Here is a 22,331-nt window from a genome sequence, read left to right on the forward strand (position 1 = left end):
TATGATGGACATATGGGGAGGTATGATGGACATATGGGGAGGTATGATGGATATATTGGGAGGTATGATGGACATATGGGGAGGTATGATGGACATATGGGGAGGTATGATGGATATATTGGGAGGTATGATGGGAATGTGGGGAGGTATGATGGACATATGGGGAGGTATGATGGATATATTGGGAGGTATGATGGACATATGGGGAGGTATGATGGACATATGGGGAGGTATGATGGATATATTGGGAGGTATGATAGACATATGGGGAGGTATGATGGGCCTGTGGGGAGGTATGATGGACATGTGGGGAGGTATGATGGACATGTGGGGAGGTATGATGGACATATGGGGAGGTATGATGGATATATGGGGAGGTATGATGGACATATGGGGAGGTATGATGGACATATGGGGAGGTATGATGGACATATGGGGAGGTATGATGGACATATGGGGAGGTATGATGGACATATGGGGAGGTATGATGGACATATGGGGAGGTATGATGGATATATGGGGAGGTATGATGGACATATGGGGAGGTATGATGGACATATGGGGAGGTATGATGGACATATGAGGAGGTATGATGGACATATGGGGAGGTATGATGGACATATGGGGAGGTATGATGGACATGTGGGGAGGTATGATGGACATGTGGGGAGGTATGATGGACATGTGGGGAGGTATGATGGACATATGTGGAGGTATGATGGATATATGGGGAGGTATGATGGACATATGGGGAGGTATGATGGATATATGGGGAGGTATGATGGATATATTGGGAGGTATGATGGACATATGGGGAGGTATGATGGACATATGGGGAGGTATGATGGATATATGGGGAGGTATGATGGATATATGGGGAGGTATGATGGATATATGGGGAGGTATGATGGATATATTGGGAGGTATGATGGACATATGGGGAGGTATGATGGACATATGGGGAGGTATGATGGATATATGGGGAGGTATGATGGATATATGGGGAGGTATGATGGATAAATTGGGAGGTATGATGGACATATGGGGAGGTATGATGGATATATTGGGAGGTATGATGGACATATGGGGAGGTATGATGGACATATGGGGAGGTATGATGGACATATGGGGAGGTATGATGGACATATGGGGAGGTATGATGGATATATGGGGAGGTATGATGGATATATTGGGAGGTATGATGGATATATGGGGAGGTATGATGGACATATGGGGAGGTATGATGGACATATGGGGAGGTATGATGGACATATGGGGAGGTATGATGGATATATGGGGAGGTATGATGGATATATGGGGAGGTATGATGGATATATTGGGAGGTATGATGGACATATGGGGAGGTATGATGGATATATTGGGAGGTATGATGGACATATGGGGAGGTATGATGGATATATTGGGAGGTATGATGGACATATGGGGAGGTATGATGGATATATTGGGAGGTATGATGGACATATAGGGAGGTATGATGGATATATTGGGAGGTATGATGGACATATGGGGAGGTATGATGGACATATGGGGAGGTATGATGGACATATGGGGAGGTATGATGGACATATGGGGAGGTATGATGGACATATGGGGAGGTATGATGGACATTTGGGGAGGTATGATGGATATATTGGGAGGTATGATGGACATATGGGGAGGTATGATGGGCCTGTGGGGAGGTATGATGGACATATGGGGAGGTATGATGGATATATTGGGAGGTATGATGGGAATGTGGGGAGGTATGATGGACAAATGGGGAGGTATGATGGATATATTGGGAGGTATGATGGGAATGTGGGGAGGTATGATGGACATATGGGGAGGTATGATGGACATATGGGGAGGTATAATGGACATATGGGGAGGTATGATGGACATATGGGGAGGTATGATGGGAATGTGGGGAGGTATGATGGACATATGGGGAGGTATGATGGATATATGGGGAGGTATGATGGACATATGGGGAGGTATGATGGATATATGGGGAGGTATGATGGACATGTGGGGAGGTATGATGGATATATGGGGAGGTATGATGGACATATGGGGAGGAATGATGGATATATGGGGAGGTATGATGGATATATTGGGAGGTATGATGGACATATGGGGAGGTATGATGGACATATGGGGAGGTATGATGGACATATGGGGAGGTATGATGGACATATGGGGAGGTATCATGGACATATGGGGAGGTATGATGGACATATGGGGAGGTATGATGGACATATGGGGAGGTATGATGGATATATGGGGAGGTATGATGGACATATGGGGAGGTATGATGGATATATGGGGAGGTATGATGGATATATGGGGAGGTATGATGGATATATGGGGAGGTATGATGGACATATGGGGAGGTATGATGGACATATGGGGAGGTATGATGGACATATGGGGAGGTATGATGGACATATGGGAAGGTATGATGGATATATGGGGAGGTATGATGGATATATGGGGAGGTATGATGGGCCTGTGGGGAGGTATGATGGATATATTGGGAGGTATGATGGACATATGGGGAGGTATGATGGATATATGGGGAGGTATGATGGGAATGTGGGGAGGTATGATGGACATATGGGGAGGTATGATGGACATATGGGGAGGTATGATGGATATATGGGGAGGTATGATGGATATATGGGGAGGTATGATGGACATATGGGGAGGTATGATGGACATATGGGGAGGTATGATGGACATATGGGGAGGTATGATGGACATATGGGGAGGTATGATGGATATATGGGGAGGTATGATGGACATATGGGGAGGTATGATGGATATATTGGGAGGTATGATGGACATATGGGGAGGTATGATGGACATATGGGGAGGTATGATGGACATATGGGGAGGTATGATGGACATATGGGGAGGTATGATGGATATATGGGGAGGTATGATGGACATATGGGGAGGTATGATGGACATATGGGGAGGTATGATGGATATATGGGGAGGTATGATGGACATATGGGGAGGTATGATGGACATATGGGGAGGTATGATGGATATATTGGGAGGTATGATGGACATATGGGGAGGTATGATGGACATATGGGGAGGTATGATGGACATATGGGGAGGTATGATGGACATATGGGGAGGTATGATGGATATATGGGGAGGTATGATGGACATATGGGGAGGTATGATGGATATATGGGGAGGTATGATGGACATATGGGGAGGTATGATGGACATATGGGGAGGTATGATGGATATATGGGGAGGTATGATGGACATATGGGGAGGTATGATGGACATATGGGGAGGTATGATGGATATATTGGGAGGTATGATGGACATATGGGGAGGTATGATGGACATATGGGGAGGTATGATGGGCATATGGGGAGGTATGATGGACATATGGGGAGGTATGATGGACATATGGGGAGGTATGATGGGCATATGGGGAGGTATGATGGGCATATGGGGAGGTATGATGGATATATGGGGAGGTATGATGGACATATGGGGATGTAGGATGGATATATGGTGAGGTATGATGGATATATGGGGATGTAGGATGGATATATGGGGAGGTATGATGGATATATGGGGAGGTATGATGGACATATGGGGAGGTATGATGGACATATGGGGAGGTATGATGGACATATGGGGAGGTATGATGGATATATGGGGAGGTATGATGGATATATGGGGAGGTATGATGGATATATTGGGAGGTATGATGGACATATGGAGAGGTACGATGGACATATGGGGAGGTATGATGGATATATGGGGAGGTATGATGGACATATGGGGAGGTATGATGGACATATGGGGAGGTATGATGGACATATGGGGAGGTATGATGGACATATGGGGAGGTATGATGGGCATATGGGGAGGTATGATGGACATATGGGGAGGTATGATGGACATATGGGGAGGTATGATGGATATATGGGGAGGTATGATGGATATATGGGGAGGTATGATGGATATATTGGGAGGTATGATGGACATATGGAGAGGTACGATGGACATATGGGGAGGTATGATGGATATATGGGGAGGTATGATGGACATATGGGGAGGTATGATGGATATATTGGGAGGTATAATGGGCATATATTGGGAGGTGTGATGGACATATGGGGGGGTATGATGGGAATGTGGGGAGGTATGATGGACATATTCGGAGGTATGATGGATATATTGGGAGGTATGATGGGAATGTGGGGAGGTATGATGGATATATTGGGAGGTATGATGGACATATGGGGAGGCATGATGGATATATTGTGAGGTATGATGGATATATGGGGAGGTATGATGGACATACTGTATGGGGCGGTATGATGGGAATGTGGGGGGGCCCATCTCTCCTCATGTGCCTTTCTTAGAATATATAAACCTCTGCCACCCTGATGATTGCTGCAGTGTCCTGTCCCCTGATGCAACTATCCTTAATTACCATGTACTTGTCCTACATTGTCTTGTACTGTAATTTTGTATGTGTTTTTGCTCATAACTATGCTCTGTACAGCGCTGCGGAATATGTATGAGCTATATAAGAAACTGTTAATAAATAAATAGGTGTGATGGACACATGGGGAGTATGGTGCAATGTGGGGATGTCTGATGGACATTACATATATGTATATATATATATATATATATATATATATATACATATATAGAGAGAGAGAGGTATAAATACGCTTACCACACTATCCCTTTAAGCTGTGGCACTAATGAATTACACAGGTTCTGTGGCTGGCTGATAACAAGCCTGCATTTTCCCTAGTTATAATCAGCTAAAGAAATGTGTGTAATTTATGAGTGTCCTGGTTTAAAGGCATTAGATGGCAAGGCTAGGAATTCTGGGTATGTAGGGAGTAGGGCTTAAATTGATTCTGGAGAGGTGGTAGAACTATTTTCCGCAGAATTTACAAAATGGTTGCCTCCACCTTCTCCTGAAGAAAGAGATGAAACTGTATTATGAACAAGGCAGATAACAGACGTTCCTGAACACTTTCCCTCACCAGAGACCAAGGCCTCTTCCTCTGTGCTCGGCACCTTGTGAATCCTTCCAGCTTTGTACACGAAACTTCCATCCACCACCTTGAAATCGATATATCGGGTCACTTCTGTATATAACAGCAACTTCACCAGCTGCCCTAACAGAAGCAGAGAGAAGAACAGAGACCTTGAGCCCCATGCAAAATGGCCGGACCACAAGACACGTGAAGCATTTGTTAAATTATACTCTCGCTAATCTGGGATCAAGTGAGGTCATGATAATAATCTTAATTGCAAACCAAAAAAAGAAATGTCCAAACAATCGGCTTCTGCTCTAATTGTATATAATGTACTTGATAACTACTAGCACAGACGTAACTGGTTGCTATGGGCAAATTCTCTTCTCGTTGTTCTGTACATCTCCCCCTAAGTTGCTCCCTTACCATTGGCCATAAGAAATTTGGGTACGAGATCAACATTCCATTCTCTGCCTCTACCCATGGGTTCTGGGGGACCAATCATATTAAACCTTCGATAAAGCTGGAAAAAAAAGAGAAAATGGACTTTAATACCAGTAAACAACAAGAGGTATACTTCCTACAGCTTCTAAGAATGAAAAGAGGTGATGTTGCCCTATATCACATACATTATTATTATTATTACCAGTTATTATATAGCGCACACATATTCTGCAGCGCTGACTGTACACAGAATATCATTACCAGTTATTTATATAGCGCACACATATTCCACAGCACTGTACAGAGAATATTACCAGTTATTTTATAGCACACACATATTCCGCAGCGCTGTACAGAGACTATTATTACCAGTTATTATATAGTGCACACATATTCCGCAGTGCTGTACACAGACTATTATTACCAGTTATTATATAGCGCACACATATTCCGCAGCACTTTACAGAGATTATTATTACCAGTTATTACAGGTCGAGTATCCCGTATCCGAATATCCGTTATCCAAATTATTCCGAAATACGGACTTTCCAGAAAGTGAAATTATTTTTTTTTTTTGCTAAAAACTCACTGGGGACATTTGTAACAGCATCACTGGTGACATGATATGTAACTGGCACTATATATGTGCAAGACAATGATTGCTTGGCATTCAAATTCAGTGCTGAGATAGTACACACATTTTTGTTTCACGTTTTGAAACCTTGTTTTTTGAACAATTAAAATATATTTGTGTGTATTTTATGTGGTAATAAAATATATTTGTGTGTATATTATGTGTTTATACAGCATAAATGCAAGATACTTCAAAATACATCATTGAAATATTAAAATATTCCGAAATACGGAATAATCCGTTGAAGTAAACAGAGAACAGTGGACACTAGTACGCAAGTTTGCGCTTAAAAGAGCAGCAAGTGTAAAGACAGTAAAATGGTGTCCCCACACCACAAAAATAACAATATGCAAAAGGTTCTGTGTTCCTAAGAGACACAGATGGTAACTGTTTTTGTCACTTGCGCTACAAAAGAGAAAAAGACATTCCCTGGTATATAAAGGGCGTCTCCTCTTCTCCGTTAATCAGATAGACTCGTGTAGTTGGTATCACCACGTGAGAGGTACAAGGAAGAAATACCGTACGCCCCTGTTAGGGAGGGAACGGCTCCTCTTCTCCGTAACTGGATAGCAGCTGTGGATTCCTATATCTGCTAGGGATCTTTTCCTAATTGTGATGTACTCCAATGCAGCCAATTTCATAGGTAGAAATGGGAGATAAGTAGGACATAGAGTAATACTGATAAGGGAAATTTTATTTTACACAGCATACAATACAGATATAAAAGCAGGAGGTAGATAAAACATGGGGTGTTTAAAAAGAGAGACCCCCGGAGTCAAGACTGGTTACCGGAGTGGATGGAGAACTGAGATGGACAACAGTTCTCATAAGCGCTTGGGTAAAACAGTTCCGGATACTGTCCCACAGAAGGCAAGCAGGTCCGGCCACACAGTCTCCAACAGCAGGGGTGTACAGGTCCAACGCGTTTCAACCCTGTTCCGGGGTCTTTATCAAGGATAAACATAGACAGTTCCATGGGTGTTTAAATAGCAGTCCAATAACGAGGTGGATAAGGAGGAGGTGCATCTGTCATGATGACAACTTCCTCCTAAACTCCAGTGAGTCCGTCAGAAAAAGAGCTCCGTTTCCGGTCTGATGGTATTATGCGAGCGCGGATCTGCCTCACTTCCGTCATTTTTGTTCTCATACAGCCGCCCCACTTCCGTAGCGGCAGGCGGTGGTAGCGTCATGGTTACCATGGTGATGGAGCTTCGTCTCCGTCTGTGACTCTGAGATGTCCGCGTATCGGGTAGATGTCTTTCTTTCGTAGCGGGCAGCGGCGGTCTTATCAGAGCAGAGGGTGTTTAATATGAATCTGAGACTTTGAGGTATATCAGCATAATGTCAGCAACGTTTTTCAACATTGCTTCCCCTCAAAGTCAAAGTCTCAGATTCATATTAAACACCCTCTGCTCTGATAAGACCGCCGCTGCCCGCTACGAAAGAAAGACATCTACCCGATACGCGGACATCTCAGAGTCACAGACGGAGACGAAGCTCCGTCACCATGGTAACCATGACGCTACCACCGCCTGCCGCTACGGAAGTGGGGCGGCTGTATGAGAACAAAAATGACGGAAGTGAGGCAGATCCGCGCTCGCATAATACCATCAGACCGGAAACGGAGCTCTTTTTCTGACGGACTCACTGGAGTTTAGGAGGAAGTTGTCATCATGACAGATGCACCTCCTCCTTATCCACCTCGTTATTGGACTGCTATTTAAACACCCATGGAACTGTCTATGTTTATCCTTGATAAAGACCCCGGAACAGGGTTGAAACGCGTTGGACCTGTACACCCCTGCTGTTGGAGACTGTGTGGCCGGACCTGCTTGCCTTCTGTGGGACAGTATCCGGAACTGTTTTACCCAAGCGCTTATGAGAACTGTTGTCCATCTCAGTTCTCCATCCACTCCGGTAACCAGTCTTGACTCCGGGGGTCTCTCTTTTTAAACACCCCATGTTTTATCTACCTCCTGCTTTTATATCTGTATTGTATGCTGTGTAAAATAAAATTTCCCTTATCAGTATTACTCTATGTCCTACTTATCTCCCATTTCTACCTATGAAATTGGCTGCATTGGAGTACATCACAATTAGGAAAAGATCCCTAGCAGATATAGGAATCCACAGCTGCTATCCAGTTACGGAGAAGAGGAGCCGTTCCCTCCCTAACAGGGGCGTACGGTATTTCTTCCTTGTACCTCTCACGTGGTGATACCAACTACACGAGTCTATCTGATTAACGGAGAAGAGGAGACGCCCTTTATATACCAGGGAATGTCTTTTTCTCTTTTGTAGCGCAAGTGACAAAAACAGTTACCATCTGTGTCTCTTAGGAACACAGAACCTTTTGGAATAATCCGTTATCCAAAATTCTCCTGGTCCCGAGCATTTTGGATACGGGATACTCAACCTGTATATAGCACACACATATTCCGCAGCACTGTACAGAGAATATTATTACCAGATATTATATAGCGCACACATATTCCGCAGCGCTGTACAGAGAATATTATTACCAGTTATTATATATCGCACACATATTCCGCAGCGCTGTACAGAGAATATTATTACCAGTTATTATATAGCGCACACATATTCCGCAGCGCTGTACAGAGACTATTATTACCAGTTATTATATAGCGCACACATATTCCGCAGCGCTGTACAGAGATTATTACCAGTTATTATATAGCGCACACATATTCCGCAGCGCTGTACAGAGAATATTATTACCAGTTATTATATAGCGCACACATAGTCCGCAGCACTGTACAGAGAATATTATCACCAGTTATTAAATAGCGCACACATATTCCGCAGCGCTATACAGAGACTATTATTACCAGTTATTATATAGCGCACACATATTCCGCAGCGCTGTACAGAGACTATTATTACCAGTTATGATATAGTGCACACATATTCCACAGCGCTGTACAGAGATTATTACCAGTTATTTATATAGCGCACACATATTCCGCAGCGCTGTACAGAGACTATTACCACCAGTTATTATATGGCGCACACATATTCCGCAGCTCTGTACAGAGACTATTATTACCAGTTATTATATAGCGCACACATATTCCACAGCGCTGTACAGAGAATATTATTACCAGTTATTATATAGCGCACACATATTCCGCAGCGCTGTACAGAGACTATTATTACCAGTTATTATATAGCACACACATATTCCACAGCTCTGTACAGAGACTATTATTACCAGTTATTATATAGTGCACACATATTCCACAGCGCTGTACAGAGATTATTACCAGTTATTATATAGCGCACACATATTCCGCAGCGCTGTACAGAGAATATTATTACCAGTTATTATATAGCGCACATATATTCCGCAGCACTGTACAGAGAATATTATCACCAGTTATTAAATAGCGCACACATATTCCGCAGCGCTGTACAGAGACTATTATTACCAGTTATTATATAGCGCACACATATTCCGCAGCGCTGTACAGAGACTATTATTACCAGTTATGATATAGTGCACACATATTCCACAGCGCTGTACAGAGATTATTACCAGTTATTTATATAGCGCACACAAATTCCGCAGCGCTGTACAGAAACTATTATTACCAGTTATTATATAGCGCACACATATTCCGCAGCGCTGTACAGAGACTATTACCACCAGTTATTATATGGCGCACACATATTCCGCAGCTCTGTACAGAGAATATTACCAGTTATTATATAGTGCACACATATTCCGCAGCACTGTACAGAGATTATTATTACCAGTTATTATATAGGGCACACATATTCCACAGCGCTGTACAGAGAATATTATCACCAGTTATTTATATAGTGCACACATATTCCGCAGCGCTGTACAGAGACTATTATTACCAGTTATTATATAGTGCACACATATTCTGCAGCGCTGTACAGAGACTATTATTACCAGTTATTATATAGCGCACACATATTCCGCAGCGCTGTACAGAGACTATTATTACCAGTTATTATATAGCGCACACATATTCCGCAGAGCTGTACAGAGACTATTATTACCAGTTATTATATAGCGCACACATATTCCACAGCGCTGTACAGAGATTATTATTACCAGTTATATTATATAGCGCACACATATTCCGCAGCGCTGTACAGAGACTATTATTACCAGTTATTATATAGCGCACACATATTCCGCAGCGCTGTACAGAGAATATTATCACCAGTAATTATATAGTGCACACATATTCCGCAGCGCTGTACAGAGAATATTATCACCAGTTATTTATATAGCGCACACATATTCCGCAGCACTGTACAAAGACTATTATTACCAGTTGTTATATAGCGCATACATATTCCGCAGCGCTGTAAAGAGAATATTATTACCAGTTATTATATAGCGCACACATATTCCCCAGCGCTGTACAGAGATTATTATTACCAGTTATTATATAGCGCACACATATTCCGCAGTGCTGTACAGAGACTATTATTACCAGTTATTATATAGCGCACACATATTCCGCAGCGCTGTACAGAGACTATTATTACCAGTTATTTATATAGTGAAGTAAGAAATATAGGTGGATACATGCGCTAGAAACAATGTATAAATAAATAGTTTAAGAATTTATTAAACAATACTGTATATTTCACTGGCCAGTGATACTAAACAGTACTAAAAACAGATACACATATAGTATTAATAGATGATTTGTTCTTTGATAAAAACAGCCTTTAGCTTGTTAATATACAATCTCCTAGAATGGTTTAGATCCAAGTGTAATTTCATCAGTACTGTCGACCAAGCGTCGACATTTAGGATTTCTTGGGAGTCTTGGGACAGAGAAAGCAAAAAAAAACTGATCCCAAAGAGAGAAAAAAAAAAGGGAAGAGATTTTTTAATGTCCGCTGTCTGGCCAGATACAGCTTAAAACAAGAAGAAGACGGATCCCAGTTTTGTGCTGGCTGCTGACTGACCAGCTACTATTTGTGAAATGCTGAGTTGTAATATCGCAGTACTTGCTTTTTTGCAGGTAGGTTAGGGATCGTATTCTGGAGCTCCAGGAGGAAATGGTGAGAGTAGCATACAGTCAAATGACGCGTTTCTCCGCCTCCTGTAAGGTGTCAGCGGCTTCATCAGATGAATATTTATATAGCGCACACATATTCCGCAACGCTGTACAGAGACTATTATTACCAGATAATATATAGCGCACACATATTCCGCAGCGCTGTACAGAGAATAATTGAACATTCACATCAGTTCCTGCCTCAGTGGAGCTTACAATCTATATTCCCTACCACGTGTACACGCACACAGACATTCTAGGGTTCATTTGTTGGGAGCCAATTATCCTACCAGTATATCTTTTGGATTGTGGGAGGAAACTGGAGTACCCTGAGGAAACCCACGCAAGTACGGGGAGAATATACAAACTCCGTACAGTTTGGGCCATGGTGGGAATCAAACCCATGACCTCAGCGCTGTGAGGCAGTAATGCTAACCATTACACCATCCGTACTGCCCCGTATATATAACACATGGGGGGAATAGAACCTATGACCTCAGTACTGTGAGGCAGTAATGCTAACCATTACCCCATCCGTACTGCCCCGTATATATAACACATGGTGGGTATAGAACCCATGACCTCAGTGCTGTGAGGCAGTAATGCTAACCATTACACCATCCGTACTGTCCCGTATATATAACACATGGTGGGTATAGAACCCATGACCTCAGTGCTGTGAGGCAGTAATGCTAACCATTACACCACCCGTACTGCCCGTACATATAACACATGGTGGGAATAGACCCCATGACCTCAGGCTGTGAGGCAGTAATGTAACCATTACACCATCCGTACTGCCCCGTATATATAACACATGGTGGGAATAGAACACATGACCTCAGTGCTGTGAGGCAGTAATGCTAACCATTACACCGTCCGTACTGCTCCGTATATATAACACATGATGGGAATAGACCCCTTGACCTCAGCACTGTGAGGCAGTAATGTAACCATTACACCATCTGTGCTGCCCTGTATATATAACACATGGTGGGGATAGAACCCATGACCTCAGCGCTGTGAGGCAGTAATACTAACCATTACACCATCCGTACTGCCCAGTATATATAACACATGGTGGGAATAGAACCCATGACCTCAGCGCTGTGAGGCAGTAATGTAACCATTACACCATCCGTACTGCCCTGTATATATAACACATGGTGGGGATAGAACCCATGACCTCAGTGCTGTGAGGCACCATCCGTACTGCCCTGTATATATAACACATGAGGGGAGTAGAACCCACGACCTCAGTGCTGTGAGGCAGTAATGTAACCATTACACCCTCCGTACTGCCCTGTATATATAACACATGGTGGGGATAGAACCCATGACCTCAGCGCTGTGAGGCAGTAATGTAACCATTGTTATAGTAATGTTATATGTACTGCCCCGTATATATAACACATGGTGGGGATAGAACCCATGACCTCAGCGCTGTGAGGCAGTAATGTAACCACTACACCATCCGTACTGCCCCGTATATATAACACATGGTGGGGATAGAACCCATGACCTCAGCGCTGTGGGGTAGTAATGTAACCATTACACCATCCGTACTGCCCCGTATATATAACACATGGTGGGGATAGAACCCATGACCTCAGCGCTGTGAGGCAGTAATGTAACCATTAAATAACAAGAAGGTGACTAGCGCTCAGGCTATAACTTGATAACGGAGATGATATCTAGTGTGGTACAGCTTGCGTGTAAAGCAGGGTTATAAATAACAACAGTGTGCCAGTATAATGAAAGCAAAGGTGTTTATTGTCATTTAGTAAAAAATGACATCCAATGGTGGGGGGTGGGGGTGGTGTGGGATGGGAGCCCTCTATAGGAGGGGTGTGGGGGGCTGGTGGTGGCTGCAAGAGCCAGAGTCCAGAGTCGTACAGTAAAAAGTAAAAAGTCACACAAGCACACTCCGTTTCACCTCCTGCGGTGAACACAGTCTGTGTGCTGGGTGGAGATGGATGCTGTGGAGATATTAGTGCACAGAGAAATCGTTTGGCTGAAGATGGTAGGTCACAGTCTTATCATAGGGTCATGGTAAGTGTCCAGGTGTCGCTCAGGTTAAAGAGCGTCCTCTCTGCTGGCCAAGCGGTGCACCTAACACTTACCTGATACCGCTGATGTCCTCAATCCTTCCGTCCCTCGCCGCTTCGCCGCTGAGTGGACTGTATCCTGCTGGTGTCTGCACAGCCGTGCAGATCACCAGTGAGTAACCGCGTCGCTTCAACAGAGACAGAAGTACTTCCGGGTCCCGCTGGCTTGCGTTCGCCGGGTGCTCCTGATCTCTGGAGTAACTCGGGCTGCACTCCCAGAGGGGAGGAGGCTTGTCGTAGATGGCTGTGTATGAGGTGCTGTCCAACACCCCATCATACCGGTATTTTACTACTTACCTAAACTGCACAAAAACCCCACAAACCCACCAGGTAGACCCATTATTTCAGGGATCAATTCACTATCCGCCAACTTAGCTCAATACACAGACAACTTCCTACAAGGAATAGTGAAAAATTTACCTTCTTACATCAGAGACACCACAGACATACTGAACACGCTACAACACATAGACTGGCAGGAAGATTTTTGGATAGCCACCAGCGATGTTACATCCCTATATACCGTCATCAACCACAGACAAGGACTCGACAGCACCAAACACTTCCTGGACACTATCTCAACACTACCACCAGAGCACACAGACTTCATCATGAAATCACTAGACTACATACTACTACATAACTACTTCTGGTTCGACAATTCTTTCTATCTACAGACCACCGGGACCGCCATGGGATCAAAAGTGGCGCCCAGCTATGCGAACCTCTTTATGGGGAAATGGGAGGAGGACCATATTTGGGGTGATCATGGCTGGAGCGACAATTTGATCCTATGGCGGAGATATATTGACGACATAATTTTCATCTGGAGAGGGACGGAAGAGTCCATACAACATTTCACACAACAACTCAACACGAACAACAATAACCTAAGATTCACCACTAACTATAGTAAACAGTCAGTACAATTTTTAGATTTGGAAATTTACATAGAACACGACACCATTCAGACCAAAACATATAAAAAGGCTGTTGATGTCAACAGTTACATACTGTATAACAGCGGACATCACAGACCTTGGCTTGATAACATACCCAAAGGACAGTTCCGCAGAATAAGGCGGAACTGTTCCAAGACCACAGACTACAACACACAATCTGACAAACTCAAACAACAATTCCTGGAAAAACAATACAACCCTACACTAGTTGAGACTGCACAACAAGAAATACTCAACACAGACCGGAAAGACACACTGACCATAAGAGACAAGACATTAAGCACGGACAACAATAACATACTATTTATCACTCAATACAACCAATCAGCACACACTCTCAAGAGGATTTTAAAGAAACATTGGCACATTTTGCAAGACGACACAGATTTAAAAACACTCATTCAAGATCAACCCAAGGTAGTTTTCAGAAAAGCCCCTGACCTTAAACAAAAACTGACGAAAAATCATATCAAACCCTCAAACTCCTTCCAGAGCACCCTGACCAACAGCTTAGGTTTTTTTCACTGTGGTAGATGCGCAGGGTGCAAATGTATGTCAGACATGAGCACTAAGGCCAACACCACCTGGCATTCAACCACTGTGAATAAAACATTTAAATACAAGGAACATCTGACATGCAACTCAACTGGAGTAATATATCTTATAAAATGCCCCTGCAACATAGAGTACATAGGCAGAACAACTAGATCTCTGGGCACCAGAATGTACGAACATGTTAGAAACATAAAAAGGGGATATGAACAACACAGTGTGTCCTCACACTTCAAAGACAGACACAACTGTGACCCCAAAGGACTGAAATTTACAGCTATTGAGGCCCCCAAAAGAAATTGGAGGGGAGGGGACTTCACGGCCACCCTGGATAAAAGAGAGATGTTCTGGATCTACCAACTCAATACTCTCAAACCCAATGGCTTAAACATAGACTTCAACCTAGGTGCAATATCCAAATAAATGCCACTCAAGAAATAACCCACATGACATATGGTGACCAGCATTTGAGATGATTGGCTCCTCCCGGCACATACACAAGCAAGGGTTAAACAGTAAACATGATTATACTCAAGTGAACAAAAACACCCACAATTTCCCCACCAGCCCCCACGTTCACTTTCAAGCAGTACCCCCATTTCCAGCCCATTCCGTCATCAACACACACATAAGGTTGACACACACCATGTCGACCACTTCCTGAACTTGCGATTCCATGTAGCCACTAGACTGCCACACATCATGCAGCATCTGACTCTCAGCGTACTAACATGGGCACAAGGTCTACATAATATATGTTGACCTTTTCCATAAGCCAGCACACCTGAAAGCACTTAATGAATCTGATTGTATACAGATTACTGGTGCATCCACACACCTGATGCTCTGCAGTCACATGCACCAATGAACTCCGCTCATCAGCACTTCTCATCATATGCACCAATGAACTCTGCTCATCAGCACTTGTCATCAGATGGACAGCAACAACACCCAATGGACGCCCGCCTCCAAGGGGCGTATCCCACGAACAAACCCTCATAAAAACACTTCAGCAAAGCAGCTCAGTTATCCTTGAAAAAGACCCCAGCGGGGTTGAAACGCGTTGGACAGCACCTCATACACAGCCATCTACAACAAGCCTCCTCCCCTCTGGGATTGCAGCCCGAATGCAGGAGCACCCGGCGAACGCAAGCCAGCGGGACCCGGAAGTACTTCTGTCTCTGTTGAAGCGACGCGGTTACTCACTGGTGATCTGCACGGCTGTGCAGACACCAGCAGGATACAGTCCACTCAGCGGCGAAGCGGCGAGGGACGGAAGGATTGAGGACATCAGCGGTATCAGGTAAGTGTTAGGTGCACCGCTTGGCCAGCAGAGAGGACGCTCTTTAACCTGAGCGACACCTGGACACTTATCATGACCCTATGATAAGACTGTGACCTACCATCTTCAGCCAAACGATTTCTCTGTGCACTAATATCTCCACAGCATCCATCTCCACCCAGCACACAGACTGTGTTCACCGCAGGAGGTGAAACGGAGTGTGCTTGTGTGACTTTTTACTTTTTACTGTAAGACTCTGGACTCTGGCTCTTGCAGCCACCACCAGCCCCCCACACCCCTCCTATAGAGGGCTCCCATCCCTCACCACCCCCACCCCCCACCATTGGATGTCATTTTTTACTAAATGACAATAAACACCTTTGCTTTCATTATACTGGCACACTGTTGTTATTTATAACCCTGCTTTACACGCAAGCTGTACCACACTAGATATCATCTCCGTTATCAAGTTATAGCCTGAGCGCTAGTCACCTTCTTGTTATTTAACTTACCCTGGGTTTGGACAAACCAGACTTAGCAGCCGGCAACCGAGGTAGAGCGCCCACTCTCACTCTCCTGTTCAATGTAACCATTACACCGTCCGTACTGCCCTGTATATATAACACATGGTGGGGATAGAACCCATGACCTCAGCGCTGTGGGGTAGTAATGTAACCACTACACCATCCGTACTGCCCCGTATATATAACACATGGTGGGGATAGAACCCATGACCTCAGCGCTGTGAGGCAGTAATGTAACCATTACACCGTCCGTACTGCCCCGTATATATAACACATGGTGGGGATAGAACCCATGACCTCAGCGCTGTGAGGCAGTAATGTAACCATTACATCATCCGTACTGCCCCGTATATATAACACATGGTGGGGATAGAACCCATGACCTCAGCGCTGTGGGGTAGTAATGTAACCACTACACCATCTGTACATTAAACCACATTAATGAGAAACCAATGTAACCTAATGAGATTTTAAAGAAAATCAAAAAGCTAAAACATCAGTCAGTTTACTGTGGCATCACTGACTCTGTGGGGGAAATTAATCAAGATCAAATGGGTATGAATACACGTATTCGATTTCGTACCCATTTGATGTCAAATTTGGCTGATACTAAAGTAGCGGAATCTAATTTACTATCAGCCGAATTTGGCTAATTTTTTCTGCCTACTAAAATGCAGTAAATACCTTGATAACGGAGTTTTTACCGCATTTTTCCTTTAGTGCATCCCGCACGGGGAGAGTGGGGGGGTGTTGGGAAGGGTGACATGTATTTCTAGTGGGCCCCTGACATAGGACAAGCCTACAGATGTGTCACTCAGACTCTGCCTGCTCTGTTAGAGACCTTCCTGTAACAAGGCAAGATGCTGAGGAGGAGGAGGAGGAAGAAGAAGAGTAACAAAGCAAGTAGGGCAAACATTACATTTCAGCTATTTCCGGAACATTTGTGCACTGAGCAGTATGTGGCCTCCATTGTATGCCAAGGTCAGAGAGCGCCATTGCTGGTGCCTTATGCAGAACTGGTCAGTTATAAATATTCCATCCATGGTTGGATAACAAGCTGGGGAGATCTGGAATCGCCAGCACAAGCAGGAAATCTCATTGGGTGATTACAAAGTACCCACCTCTTCCAGGGGCGTGATTGAGGCACTTTCTCCTCCGTAGTGGTTATTCCGATCTATATGTAAAACTTTCTTTCCATTGACAGACATTATCCCGGACAGCACACATTCCTAGGACAGATGGGGGGAGGATGCTTATTATTACATACTGGGATTTTGGAGCAATTATTTGCCGGTGGCTGTTCTACAGTGGTTTCTTTACTCTTCCCCAGCGTTCTCCCATCTCCCCATCCTTCCCGTTACTCCCTTGTGTTTCGGTACCCATTGTAGGCACCAGGCATAGCAATGCATCGCGGGCCCCTTCCCACCCTTTCATGTGAATACATTAAAATAAATTTCACAACTTACCCCTCCTGTGGTCCTGCGCCATTTCTCTACATGCTCCAAGTAGTGACTGCCTCCAGCGATCCACCAATCAGCATGCCAACAGCCTTTTGCTGTCTGGCTATAGGCTGGTGGCAGGTAGAAAATGCTGCACTCTGATTGGTGGTTAGCTCCAGACATTCATTAAACAGCAAGTGTTTTACAGGGTGTGGTATAGGGGTCCGACAGTCCGGATCCCGACAGTCATTATCCCGACATCGGGATCCCGACTGGCCGGACCCAGACAGCATGGAGAGCACAATGAAGCCCCCTGCCGGCTCGCTGCACTCGCCACGCTGCGGGCACGGTGGCTCGCTACGTTATGCGAACCACCTATTCTATGCGAGCCACCTATGCGAGCGATGTATATGCCCCCAGTCCCTCTCTCCCCGGTGCATGCATTCACCGCTGCCGTCATAAGCCAAACAGCAAGTGAGGGGGACTCCCAATTTACTCCCCCTCCCACCCCACTGTGGGACACTGCTATCCTTGGGTGGGGCAGCGGGACAGTCCTAAAAAATGACAGTTGGGAGGTACAGTATGCTCTAATCTAAGTGCATTTACATTTGTAATTAAGCTAACACCTGCATTTTGGTGAGACCGAGATGAACGGAAGCGGCAACATGAAACAGTACGTTCCCGGGAATTCTAATATCCAGGTGTGAAATAGGGGTCAATTTACTAAGAAGGGAGTTCTATAGAAGATGAGATTCTATCTATTATCTTCTAGGTGCTAAATAAATGATCACAAACTGATTGGTTCATTATATCTCCGCACAATAGAACTCGCACCGCAGCACGCAGCACTACGGGGGATCCTGGTGTAGGGCTAATCCTGCTTCCCTGACATATTAGATGGATATATAAGACACTGCTTGGTGACAGAGCCACAATCCTCCAAGCAGCTTACATGTGACAGCTTCGCTGATCTGCCCGCGATATCAGCTGACGCGGCTGTGCGCAGACGTGATGACATGTGGGACTGTAACTAGTCAAATCAGGGACCCGGGACAACAAAATTGCCAGACACCCCCCATGGACCATTGATAGATTGCCCTGATTTAGAGGACATGATTATGTGAGCATATATTTGGACAATTAAATATAAGTGGTTTATCAATATTAATGTCAATGAAATGTTGGAGTCACATAATATGGGGACTTATTAGTGCTTGATATTGACGGATGTTCTACCAGTGAGGGAACAGGCAGTCCAAGTCCATATGTGGCAAACTTGCCTACTTTTGAAAACTAGTTTCAGGGAGATTATAGTTGGTAGTAGAATTTTGCACCGCGCCCCCTTGAGGGGGCGTGTCATGCTCCTCCCAAAGGGTGTGTCTAGTTCCATATATGGAGAGATTGTGAAAAGAGATTGTGAACGTGGCACCTAGCAGCGTGGGTGTGTACTGCGACATCTGAGAGGAATCTTTTACAATGACTTATATCCAAATGTAGATGATCCCCAAAGCAGTTAGTAAGAGCTACTATACTTGGTAAAGTGCTGGGAAATGGTGCTGATGATTCAGTGTAAATGTATCTGTCTCTAATTCCTTTTTTCCCAAAAAATGTAACAGTGTAATGTGGGCTAGGTGATATTAGAGAGATTGCTAGACTAATGAGGGAGAGAGGGAGATTGCTGCTATGTCAGTGAGTCTCCTGCAGAATGCAGGAGGGGAGGTAACTAGGATGTAACAGTGTAATGTAGGCTAGGTGACATGAGGGAGATTGCTAGACTAATGAGGGAGAGAGGGAGATTGCTGCTATGTCACAGAGACTCCTGCAGAATACCAGAGGGGAGGTAACTATGGTGTAACAGTGTAATGTGGGCTAGGTGACATGAGGGAGATTGCTAGACTAATAAGGTAGAGAGGGAGATTGCTGCTATGTCATGGAGTCTCCGCAGAATGCAGGAGGGGAGGTAACTATGATGTAACAGTGTAATGTGGGCTAGGTGACATGAGGGAGATTGCTAGACTAATGAGGGAGAGAGGGAGATTGCTGCTATGTCACGGAGACTCCTGCAGAATACCGGAGGGGAGGTAACTATGGTGTAACAGTGTAATGTGGGCTAGGTGACATGAGGGAGATTGCTAGACTAATGAGGGAGAGGGGGAGATTGCTGCTATGTCAGGGAGTCTCCTGCAGAATGCAGGAGGGGAGGTAACTATGATGTAACAGTGTAATGTGGGCTAGGTGAGATGAGGGAGATTGTTAGACTAATGAGGGAGAGAGAGGGATTGCTGCTATATCAGGGAGCCTCCTGCAGAATGCAGAAGGGGAGGTAACTATGATGTAACAGTGACATGGAGGAGATTGCTAGACTAATGTGGGAAAGAGGGAGATTGCTGCTATGTCAGGGAGTCTCCTGCAGAATGCAGAAGGAGAGGTAACTATGATGTAACAGTGTAATGTGGGCTAGGTGACATGGAGGAGATTGCTAGACTAATGAGGGAGATTGCTGCTACGTCAGGGAGTCTCCGCAGAATGCAGGTGGGGAGGTAACTATGATGTAACAGTGTAATGTGGGCTAGGTGACATAGGGGAGATTGCTAGACTAATGAGGGAGAGAGGGAGATTGCTGCTATATCAGGGAATCTCCTGCAGAATGCAGAAGGGGAGGTAACTATGATGTAACAGTGTAATGTGGGCTAGGTGACATGAGGGAGATTGCTAGACTAATGAGGGAGAGAGGGAGATTGCTGCTATATCAGGGAGTCTCCTGCAGGATGCAGGAGGGGAGGTAACCTGGTGGCCCCCCAGCCAGGCATGCATGATACACAGGGCAGCCTGCAGAGCGCCGAGCCTAGGACACAGAGGGGCTCGGCGCTCTGCAGGCTGCACTGTGCCTGTGTTGTGTGTTCACTGAGAGGTCAGCTGAGGTGAGTTCCGGGGGGGGGGGGGGGGGGGGGGGTGCGCGGGGGGGGGGGGGTTTCTAATGGGGCCTACATTTGGGCATTTTCTATGCAATCTGACCAGATCTACATCGTTCCGTGTGTAGGGGCCATAGCGATAGTGGTGCACGTCGCTGCCGCCATGGCGATTCATATCCAGCGGAGAACACTGGCTCTGACAGATTGCTCAGCACAGTCTCTCCGTGTGTAGGCCCCTTCACAATATGGGCCAGAGTGCAACAAGCCCCTATCTGCTTTCAGAAAACATTGCAGCCTTCTGTCTCCATCAGATTACAACTATGTGGGGAGACCAAGGCCTCTCAGTCTGTCCTTGAGGGGGGGGGGGGGTTTGAGTGTGCCGGTGAGGGTGTGTGTGTGTGTGTGTGTGAGGGGGGGGGTGTTTGAGTGTGCCGGTGAGGGTGTGGGGGGTGGAACGATCTGCTTTTGCGACTTGTATTTTTGATCTGTTTTTATTGGCTCTCAGCGTAAATCTGCATGTGACATCTTGCTTCTGGGTGTATCGCTTTTAGTCTTTTATGAATTCTGATTATATTACTTGGGGAATGTTTGGTTGATGTTTTTACAACAGAACACCCTGGTGCAGTAGAACTTACCTCCCAACAGTCCCGATTTTATCGGGACAGTCCCGATTGTCAGGGCCTGTCCCGCTGTCCCACCCGCGGGCGGCAGTGTCCCGCGGTGTGGGGGGGCTGTTGGGAGTCCCCCCTGTCAGCTGCTAAGCAGCGGGGAATAAACGCTGTGCGCATGTGCACAGCGTCTATTCCCGCAGCCAGGGGGCTGGGGGCATGGCTAGAGGCTCACAGAGCCTCTGGGTCATGCCCCCATAGCGGCAAAATGGGGGCGTGGCCTCGCGGGGGAGCCTTCGGCGCGCAGCAGCAGTGTCCCGACTGCTGACCTTCGGAAGTTGGGAGGTATGCTTACAAACCAGGTGCAAGAATAAGCTCAATGGACGATACAGTAGCACAGAATAATCCTGTAATATTACAGCCCCTTACGCCCTTACAATGTGACCAGTACTAGTCCCTGTGCTGTGATCAGCAGTTTTGGAAGTGACGGCCAGTGGCCCATCCCAGGCTGAGCCCCCTTCTGCCCCAGGAACTCCACAAACTCAAATCTGCAGCCAGGAGGCCCCAATGCAGCCAGACAGGTGCCCTGAGGTTCCTTGGGGAGTGGGTTCTCCTACCTTCAGTCCGGTCCCCAACACAATCACATCATACTCTTCCTCCATGCCAGAGAGGGGTCCGTTCCACCCGCGGATCCCTCTGTTTTCACTCCAGGATGCCGTCTTAAGCTGATCTGCCAGACGCTGATTAGTGACCGGCTT

The 22,331-nt window shown here is 45.4% G+C and overlaps 1 protein-coding gene across 1 annotated transcript in view; it reads right to left on the bottom strand.

The window, feature by feature from the left end:
- The window catches only part of LOC146025633 (rab GDP dissociation inhibitor alpha-like), a 49,107-nt gene extending 26,776 nt beyond the window's left edge, over positions 1-22,331 (bottom strand). The window contains exons 1-4 of the mRNA XM_083155590.1: positions 22,191-22,331; positions 17,736-17,843; positions 5,466-5,562; positions 5,046-5,180 (exon numbers count right to left, since the gene is read on the bottom strand). Of these exons, the coding sequence (XP_083011716.1) occupies positions 5,046-5,180; positions 5,466-5,562; positions 17,736-17,843; positions 22,191-22,235 (385 nt within the window). The 5' untranslated portion in view covers positions 22,236-22,331. The remainder of the gene's footprint in view (positions 1-5,045; positions 5,181-5,465; positions 5,563-17,735; positions 17,844-22,190) is intronic.

Source organism: Crinia signifera, chromosome 8 (genome assembly GCF_055691185.1).
Source record: "Crinia signifera chromosome 8, ASM5569118v1, whole genome shotgun sequence".
In the NCBI taxonomy this organism is placed as follows: Eukaryota; Metazoa; Chordata; class Amphibia; order Anura; family Myobatrachidae; genus Crinia; species Crinia signifera.